At 30.5% G+C, this 10,603-nt stretch overlaps 3 protein-coding genes across 3 annotated transcripts in view; 1 reads left to right on the forward strand and 2 right to left on the reverse strand.

Moving 5' to 3' along the window:
• Positions 1-2,102: 2,102 nt before the first annotated feature.
• On the reverse strand, positions 2,103-4,094 carry NAEGRDRAFT_34204 (uncharacterized protein; the record flags this gene model as incomplete). Its single annotated transcript, XM_002676444.1, has 2 exons — positions 2,103-3,068; positions 3,141-4,094. Coding segments are annotated over 2 exons (1,920 nt in total), but the record flags the coding sequence as incomplete, so codon positions are not given.
• Positions 4,095-4,995: 901 nt separating this feature from the next.
• Positions 4,996-7,457, forward strand: NAEGRDRAFT_34168 (uncharacterized protein; the record flags this gene model as incomplete). Its single annotated transcript, XM_002676364.1, has 2 exons — positions 4,996-5,290; positions 5,446-7,457. The coding sequence occupies 2 exons, from the start codon at positions 4,996-4,998 to the stop codon at positions 7,455-7,457; spliced, it is 2,307 nt and encodes a 768-aa protein (XP_002676410.1).
• Positions 7,458-7,606: 149 nt separating this feature from the next.
• NAEGRDRAFT_68473 (uncharacterized protein) overlaps positions 7,607-10,603 on the reverse strand; it is a gene marked incomplete at both ends in the record, with an annotated part of 3,810 nt that continues 813 nt past the window's right edge. Inside the window, one exon of the mRNA XM_002676445.1 lies at positions 7,607-10,464. Coding sequence (XP_002676491.1) covers positions 7,607-10,464 — 2,858 coding nt within the window. The remainder of the gene's footprint in view (positions 10,465-10,603) is intronic.

Below are 10,603 nucleotides of genomic sequence, written 5' to 3' on the forward strand. Positions count from 1 at the left end.
AACATTGAATATTTGTAAATTTCACTTACATTTGATGAAAATGTTGTTGAAACATTGTTTGACTATAAAATACTTCTTGAAATAGGGTTATAATATTATAAAGTGAAGTATCCGTCTCGGAATATAGATTAGACTCGTTTAAAAACACCTCCCATTTTGTCTTCAAATCAATAAATGTTTGAAAGATCTCTTCACTATTAAAATCCTCTCTAGATATTGGTTTAGCTTCTACTCTTGGTGTATTGTTAGATGTACTTTCCGTGCCTTTCATTCCAAATACACTTCCAATATACCCAAGCACTGATTTTCGTTTGTTGGTCATTTTCTTTTAAAGATGATCCAAATAGATAAATAGATGATGATGTAAGTGATGTAAATAATTGGTAGTTTAGAAGTCTTTAAAAGCCTTCAATATTGATTGTTGGGAAGAGAGAAATATTCGCTAGCCTAAAAATTGGAGGTGAGATGTTGTTGGGAGGGAGAATTTTTTTGTGATTTATTTTACTTGGCGCTTTTTAGATGGTGGTCACTTGATGAATGTCTGAGACAGCACTCTGCTGAGTTTGTTCTTTTATCTGGAATTGGAAGGCTTCGATCATCCATTGACTGAAGACTTTCCGACAGTATTTTTAATTAGTAGTGATTGGTGCTATTTGAAATTTAAATAAATTTAAAATTTTGAAATCTTGTAATTTGTGTTGATTCAGAAGAAAGATTACCAACATTTAAACAAACTCAATAAAAAAGAAAGATCAGTGAACAAAAAAAGAAGAATCTTGAAAAACTGAAAGCAAAAATTATTTCAAGATTCTGCATGACAAATCCAAATTTGTTTTTATTAAACATTTCATAAATTATAAACTTGTGAGGATTTAAAAGTACAATCTTGTTAATAACTTTGGTCTTACTTTTGCTTTACAAGTAGGGCATTCCAACTTGTATGATAACCATTGCTGCCAACAACTGTAACAATTAACATGTCCACATTTGGCTGCTGTTGGTTCTTTACAATTTTCCTTACAGATACTGCACAGAGTAGCAGAAACAACTGGTGGTGTTTCTTCTATTATTTGAGGTGGAGGTGCTGATTTTTCTTGTTGTTGAACTACTGGTGTAGGAATGCTGGTTGATTGACCAATAAGGCTCGTCTCTAAGGTGAGAGGAATATCAGAGAAGGTTTGATTAACAACAGTAACTGGTTCTGGATCATCAAGAAGAATTGGTCTGGAAATTGAATTAGAAGATGCTACTGTCTTTGTCTTTTTTACCACAGCACCTGTAACGAGATCGAATTGTACCTGCTCTTGTTTCCTCTTTTTAGAGTTGGATTCCAATAACTCTTCCTCTTGTAGGATAATTTGTTTCTTTACAATTTCATCAAACAGGTCTGTCATTTTTGGTGCAATAAAATTCTTGAATTTTTGAATGGCATCCAAATTATTCACTCCAAACAGTTTAACAAGTTTCACAACCAATATACTGAATGAATTAGTACTTGTTGAATCTTTAGAGGTATTTTGCTTTTTAAATTCAATTAACAGCTTTTTAAATTCTTGATATTTTTCGGAAGGTAACATTTTCTTCACCAATTCAAGATATTCAGCAGATTGTTTCCTACTTGCAGATGGTGGAGGAGTTTCTGTTTCAACTCTAGCTGGAGGAGTATTCACCAAATTCTTATTTTCAATCGATTGAGGATTAATATAGGTATTCAGCACAACATTTCGTTTTGGTGTTGAATTATCATTGATAGCACTGCTACCAAAGTTACTAGATGAGGAAGCAGTTGAAGATGAATTTGAACCCTTATCATAAACTACTTGTTTTGAAATATATCTTCTTGGTTCACTCGATTCAACAGGTTTTTTGTAATGTTGTAGTGAGGTAGAATTTGGTGGCTGTGCTTGTACATCAACTTCTTTCATCTTAGTGTCATTCTCGCTTACCATTTCATTTCTATATTCCTCAATATCCTCATGATAAATATTTCTATATTGCATTGGGGCTTGAGAAATATAGAGCTGATTTAGATCCAGATTAAATCTAGGTATTTTCTTAATTGGTGGAGGAGGTGGAGGTTTGACTTTTTCACTTTCAATACCAAATTTTTGGAATGCATTCTTATAAAATAAAGAGAGAGCATTATTAACTTCTGAGAATTGCCCAGCTACTTTAAGATGAGGTTGTAACCATCTGGAAAGCTGCTGTCTTTGATTTTGGGTTGCATATCTTTCATCACATAGAACAACAGCTCCATAATCATATCTGTGTCTGATAATTCTACCAATGGCTTGGTTGACAGCTCTAGAAGACTCTTGAGTATACCACTGACTACCAGTTATTGGTTTAGCGTTTGGATTTTCTGTTGTAATCCTTTTAGCTGTTTCATCAAGATAATCTCTCTTTAATTTTACTTTCAAATCAAAAAGTGGAGGAAATGGTAATCCAACAATCATACAACAACGACCATTTCTATTGATAAAATCTAAACCTTCACTCACTCTACCTCTACAAACAGCAAAGAAACATGCACCTGTTGTGTTTCCTTTCCTATTTTTAATACTATCCTCATATTCTCGAATAACTTGATTTAGTTTGGAAGACTCTTTCGGTTCAGTAATTATCGTCTTATTTTGAGTTACACTGTCCCATGTTGATTTAGCTCCTCCATTAGATTTCTTCCAAATTTCAATACATTGATCCATCAGCGTATATGAGGGGAAGAAAACCAATAAACCATCAGGTACTACTTTTGAAAGATTTAAAAGTGTTGTTCCTACTTCTCTAAGATATGGTTCAGAAGCTCTATTTGTAAAACTTGAATTGAGTTTGGTTCCACCAGGGCCACACTGAGCAGCCATTACACAAATTTGTTCTCTATTTACAACGTGTGGATTTTCCAATCTGATAGGAAAACTCAAACCAAGTTCATAAGCAAAGGATTCCATTGGCGAGAGAGTACCAGATGTTAATATGAAAGAAAGTGGACCTTCCTTTGCTAAATTTTGCATTGAAAGACCAGGATTGAAACACCAAAAGGAAAGAGTTTTTGATTTTCTAAAATCTTTCTTCTTATCTCTAGTAGCCAAAGCATCAGTATAGAATTGCAAATGTTCTGAAGATAGATTGGTATTCATAACTCCTGGTTGTTTCTTTGAGTAGTAAATATACACTTTGTAAAAGTTTTTAAATACTTCTTCACAATTTGCCTCATTGAATACTCTTTCAACAGCTTCTTTAACACGTTCCAGTCCAGAGCATGATTGTTTCTTATTTTGTAAAAATGTGATGATACTTCTAATTTTTTCATTAAATGTTTCCCAAGTCGATGGATGAATGGAGGCATATGAGAAAACTTCATAAATAGAATCACCAGTTGATGTACTTCCTTCTTCTGGTATTTCCATTTCATCTATATGTATATCCAAATCTAAAAGAGCAGATGAAACGTCAAAACAATCAGATCTCAATTCTGTTGATTTCTGAATATCGGATGGATCTATTGTAAGTTTATCCATTTCAGCTCTACATTTTTCAATTTCTGCAATGGCCTTGCTTATATTAATTGTAGAAAAATCGAATGAACTTGCTTCAGCACATAGTTTTTGTACATTGTGAGCTTCGTCAAAAATTATAATGGAATTTGAAATATCAACATTGACTTTCTTTCTCAATAATGGATCAATTAAATAATTGTATGGCATGAATATAATTTCAGCAACTTTTTGTTTTTCTCTAGAATAAAAGAAAGGGCAAAAACATCTTTTCAATCCCTTTTCCAATAAATCCTCAATATCCTCAATTTCATCTTCCTTTTCATGTGTGAATAATTCTCCAGATTTTTTCAAGCTTGTGAAATTTGTATAATATTTACAACCTCCAGATCTTACAAGTGATGTACATTTTGAAATTTGTTGAAATCCTTTTAAAGATATAACATCTGGATTGATACATGATTGTTCTCTAGATCCCATAACAACAATTTCTGGAGTATATGCTGATTTTTTAAGTTCCTTGATAGCGTGAGTCAATTGAGAGTGAGTTCTAGATGTAAAAATAATTTTTGGAATTGGTCCAACATGTTGTCCATTCATTTCTGTAAAATGTCACAAATAATTCCAATAAATTTTAATTGCAATTAAAACATACTCTTTTTATAATCCAATAACCATGCGTATGAAGAACATAATAAACACACTATCAATAAATTATTATTATAACAATATTAAATTATCATTTAACATACTTGTTTTACCAGTACCAGTTGGTGATTCTAATAAAGCATTTCTAGACTAATGCAGAAATGGAATCAATAAATTATTAATTTTAAAAAACTTACACAAATAACTGTCGGATTATCTTTTCTTTCTTGCATTGATTCCTGTAGACATTGAATAACTTTTTCCATATACATTTCCTGACAAGGATAGGCTTGATACGGAAAATGTACAGGAACTCCTATTATTTTGATATTATCAATTGATGCAATAATAATATTATAGTATGGTCCGATCATCATCACAATTATCAATATTTATGAATTTAAAAATCATCATGATGGGGTGAATAAAACTCACCTCTAATATTGTATTCTGGCATTTTTTTCCAAAGAGAATTGGAATTTTTTATCAGATGTAGAAGAGAAAACTTGTGCTAAGAGTTCTTTTATTTGTTGGAAGAAAGCAACAACTTGGTTGAAAGAGGAGTATTGAAGTTACGATCAGAAGAATTGTGCTATCAAGTGTGGTTATTACTTTTTTTAGATTAGTTAACGGTAAATTGTTGCATCATCTTTTGTAACGAATAGTCACGTTGGCAATTAGTAATAATAGACTCTCAGTGGGTGATGATGCTGAACATTGATATCACCAAGCCTTTGATATTTAAAAAACCAACAAGAAAAAATTATCTACACACTATCAACCAGACTGTTGTAGTTTAGTAGATTCTCAACCTCATCACCCGACAAAAACTAGGATAATAATAATCAACAAAATGATTGGCGAACCAGCTGGCGTTAAAAGACTTAAAGTAACCAATACTCCTGGTAAGAATTTGGTTGCTACTAATTATGCCTATGTCAATGAAAAGGAATTTCCTGAATTTCCAATTTATATTAGAGTGAAGGATATTGTTCTTATTGCTCAATCACATCCTAGTATTGAATTTGGATCTATTGCTTTGAACAAAATTCAAAGACAAAGTGCTCACTTACCAAACAATGCCGATGCTGAATGTGAGGTTTTCCATGTACCAAAACATAACTTTGAACTTTCCTTTGTACTTTTCGGTAAGTATATGTGATTTATTATTTGATATATTAATTGATTTATTGAAAATTTTAAACCGATCATTTTGATGATGAATTATTTGATCATCACAATTTTAAATTATCTTTTAATAATTAATATTTATTACTCTAATGACGATAATTTTATACAATAGAAATTGATTTTATTAGTCCAAATACTGTTACAGATAATGAAGTTGACGGAAAGAGATTAATTCAATCGTTCAAGGAAAATTATAATAGACACATCTTTATTGATAGACAAAAGTTTGTCATTGATTTTGAAGGAAATATGATTCTTGTTACATTGAAGGAAATGGAAGTTTTTGATACTAAAACATTGCAAACAAATTCAGGAGAACTTAAAGAAGTTGCTACTATGGGTATTTTAACAAAGAATACCAGTATTCGTGTTGTTAAACCAAAGACATCAACTGTAAAACTTACAAATTTACCATCTGAATCAGCTGGTACAACTGATATTTTCAATACTCAAGTTACATTTGAAAAATTAGGTATTGGTGGTTTGGATAAGCAATTGAATAATGTTTTCAGAAGAGCTTTTGCTTCTCGTATTTATCCAGCTGAAGTTATTGCAAAACTTGGTGTTAAACACGTTAAGGGTATTATTCTTTTTGGACCTCCTGGTACAGGTAAAACACTTGTTGCCAGACAAATTGGTAAAATTTTGAATTGTAAGGAACCAAAAGTTATTAACGGTCCAGAAGTTTTGAATAAGTACGTTGGTCAATCAGAAGAAAATATTAGAAAGTTATTTGCTGATGCTGAAGCTGAATTCCAAGAAAAGGGAGATGACAGTCAACTTCACTTGATTATTTTCGACGAATTGGATGCTATTTGTAAACAACGTGGTACTGTTAGAGATGGTACCGGTGTTCAAGATTCTATTGTTAACCAATTGTTGAGTAAGATTGATGGTGTCAACTCACTTAACAATATTTTGATTATTGGTATGACCAACAGATTGGACATGATTGATGAAGCTCTTTTACGTCCAGGTAGATTTGAAGTTCAAATGGAAATTGGTTTACCAGATGAGAATGGTCGTTTACAAATCTTGAAGATTCACACTCGTGAAATGTCAAAGAATCAATATTTGGCTGATGATATTAACTTTGAATATTTGGCTAAAACTACAAAGAACTTTTCAGGCGCTGAAATTGAAGGTTTAGTTAAATCAGCTGCTTCATTTGCTTTGAATAGACAAATTGATTTACAAAATAAGAAGAAATTCGATGAAAAGAATATTAAGGTTACAGGAGCTGACTTTGAAATGGCTCTTACTGAAGTTAAACCAGCATTTGGTGTTTCTACTGATGAATTGGAAGCTTACTTGAATCAAGGATTGATTAATTATGGTGAGCCATTCCAAAAGTTGATGAATACTTGCAAATCTTTTATCAGACAAGTTGAAACAAGTAGTAGAACTAATTTGTTGAGTATTTTACTTAGTGGTACTACTGGTACAGGTAAAACTACAATTGCTTCTCACTTGGCTGTTGAAAGTGGTTTCCCTTATGTTAAAATTATTTCTGCAGATAAGATGGTTGGTTATTCTGAACAAACAATTTGTACACAAATTAACAAGATTTTCCACGATGCTTACAAATCACCATTGAGTATCATTGTGGTTGACAGTATTGAACGTTTGATTCAATTGGTTCATATTGGTCCAAGATTCTCCAATTTAATTCTTCAAGCTTTACTTGTTTTGATTAAGAAACCACCACCAGCAGGTAGAAAGTTACTCGTTGTTGGTACAACAAGTATGGCTGATATTCTTGATAGTTTGGAAATTACCAGAATGTTTAACGTTACAGTTGATGTACCAAGTCTTTCATCAAGACAAGACATTTCAAATATTTGTCTCTCTTCTGGATGTTTCAATTTGGATTCTGATCAAGATAGAGAAACTATGAAGAATATTATGGGATTGATTCCAAATCAAATTCCAGTTAAAAAGCTACTCTTAGTAACTGAAATGGCTCACACAAGAACTGATATGGATGAAGCTGATGCTGATGAATCACAAAGAAGAGTTACAGTTGAAAAGTTTGCTCAATCTTTGAGAGATTGTGGTGTGTACGATAGAAAATTACCAATTCCTTTGACAATGCAAGAAGAAGACTCTGAAGATGAAGAGTAAATTAAATAATTTTGTAATTTTATTTAACAATTGTTTGAATAATACTTGTTTGGCCTGTTCAATGTAAGATCTATAATATGAAAAGATGATCAACAGTCATTCATTTCTTTCTAATTGATAACTTTCTATTTTTCAAAGTTAACAATTTATTAAATTTCCATTAGCATTGACTTTTCTGATGGAATTCTACTGATAACAGTTTCAGAGTCATCAATACTATTTCCACTATTACTTGGACTGCTGTATGAAGTGGTGTTCTTTTGATATTTTTCACTCATTTTCAATTGTTGATAATAATCTGGGAATATCCAATATTTAATACCATAGAAAATAAAATCAAATGCCAATGGAGTAACAACACACAACAAGTGAACAATCCAAAACTTTGGTGATTGAACGACAACATACCAAACATAGTATGTAAAATTAGCACTTGTTGAAATGAATTCAATACCAGCATAGGCAAATTGAAAACCATAATAAGTTATAAATGATAAAATCATACATAAGTGATGAATAATTGTAATATTTTCCATTTCAAAATAACATTTCAAATTAACAACAATAAAAACACTTGAACAAATTAAGGTAGATAATGACCAAAGTCCATCATCTCTACCATCTGTTAAAAGTGAACTTGAATTATTTCCATAAATAGCAAAATAGAATATTATAGTAGCATGAATAATTCCACCTAAAATCCACTTGATAAAAGTAAACCAATTAAAAATGTAATCAGTTCTCAATTGAGCATATAACTTTGGACCAATCTCTGGATCTTCCAATAAATCTTCATTAACATCCTTTTCGAATAAACCAAATACGAAAGGATTCAATAAAGTGAAAACTAAATTATAAAAAGTTAAAACATATGAATCAGCAATAGTTTGACCAGAACTCATTGTATAAAAAGCATAAAATATCTGAACAAATGATATTACAATATTCTTATAAAATGAATATTGAATAAATTGAGCTGATCTCTTATAGGAATACCTGCCATGTGTCACTAGTAATCTTTTTAACATGTAAAATTTAGGAATTGCATAATCAGATGCTAATTTAGCTTGTGAACCTTCTTTACCCATAATACCAACACCTATTTTAGCTTTTTGAATCATTGGAACATCATTAGCACCATCTCCAATTGCTAAACCATTTTTACCTAATTTCTTTTTTGCCAAATCAACAAGTTGTGATTTTTGTTTTGGTGTGGCACGACAACAAATGACAGTTTGACATTTCTTGACAAGTTCAATAAATAAATTTGATGTCTTTTCATTTTCCATACAGAAAGTGAATGAATGTCCATCTAATATTAAGGCAATATCAATTTTAGAACTGTCAATTGTCAAATTTACAATTTCTTGAATGTAATGTGATATATATTTAGAACATGACACTTCGTCATGAATTGTTCCATCTTCACCATTCAATGAATAAATTTTTGATTCCTTTGATAGGAAATTTGACATTTGTGCAATATTAATAGCAGTTTCTCTTTTATCACCTGTTAATAACCATAATTGTAAACCTGCATCAAGTAAAAATTTAATAGTTTCTGGAACATTTGGTTGTAAACAATCTTCAATTCCAGTTGCACCAACAATATTTAAATTACTTTCCAATTCAAATTCACATTCTTCAATGGCTTGTTTTCTCCTCCTTGAAGACATGATTGATTTAGATGAATTATATTTAGTCAACCAAGTATTAAATTCAATTGGTTCAATAAATTTAAATGCTAATAATAAAGTTCTTAATCCATCAATGGCAAAATTTAAAATATGTTGTTCTAATTGTTTTCTATCCTTTTCATTTTCAGTAGATTTAATGAATGGAAATAGAAAACTATCTGCTCCTTTTGTAAAACAAACATAAATTCCATTATTAGTTTCCATATTTGGAATTGCAAAGTTTGCCATTTTTCTATAAATGGGATAATCATTTAAAAATTCATTAGGAAATAAAAATATAGTTGACATTCTCTTTCTATCTGCTGTAAATGGAATTTCGGCAAGTCTTTCAAAATGATACTCCTTTCCAAATATTTCCAAAATTGTCTTTTTTTCAGAATAACACTTGACTAGGAATCCATTATTTTGTGCACCCAAAACTAGTGCAACTTCATCAATACTTTCACCTTCAAAAATAGTTTTCAATTGTTCTGTTTGATTTTCCTTTTTAGATTTCTTTCTATTTTTAACAATTTTCTCTCTAACTGAAACATTATGACATAGTGAAAGTAATAACAAAGTATTAAATGCTTGAAAGAATTCCATCTCATTGGTAAATGATAATTTTCTTTCTGAAATGATTGAATCCAATTCATTTTGAGTTAATTCATGAGCAGTATGTTTTTTCTTAGTATGGTAATCTCTCAATTTATCTAAAATTGATCCTAATTGACCTTTACAAGTAAAATCATCATGAATATAATCATATGAAATACAACACTTTTTAAATACCATTGAATTTTCAGTCAATGTTCCAGTCTTGTCACTAAAAATGATATCAACTTGTGATAAGTCAGCATTTAAATCACTCGAAATGGAAAGTGAATTTAAAAATATTTTCTTATCTGAATCATGAGGATCTTGTTCATAAATTGCCATCTTATTATCCATTGTAATAAACCAAGCTTGAATCATTTTTACAAATTCCAATGAAACAAATAAAGAAACAGGAATCATTAAACTTAATAAAATGAAATAAGTTAAAAATGATGAAATTACAAAACCAGTATCTGAAATTCCAATTGGAGTTGGTTGACCAGTATATGTTGCCTTTGTTTTAGCTTGTGTGAATTCATAGTATCCCCCCAATCCAGCAAATAATAAACAACATGCAATTTGAATTGTAAATAAAATACCAACTGCATAATTTAACATGGCATTTACAAAACTAAATTTAACTTTTCCTTTTTGCATATTTTTCATAATTTTAGTATCAGATCCTGTATAGATTACAGTTCCATAGACAAATTGTGTACTTTTTAATATAGATCCTTTTAAGAGTAAATTTTGATGTGAAAGTGGTATTTCATTATGAATATTTCCATTATTAGTAATTGTATTTCCATTATTAGTAGTAGTAGTAATATTATTATCACCTTGAGGTTCATTTTAATTGACCCCTTAATTTAT

The sequence above is a fragment of the Naegleria gruberi genome (assembly GCF_000004985.1).
Source record: "Naegleria gruberi genomic scaffold NAEGRscaffold_28, whole genome shotgun sequence".
Taxonomy (NCBI): domain Eukaryota; phylum Heterolobosea; class Eutetramitea; order Acrasida; family Naegleriidae; genus Naegleria; species Naegleria gruberi.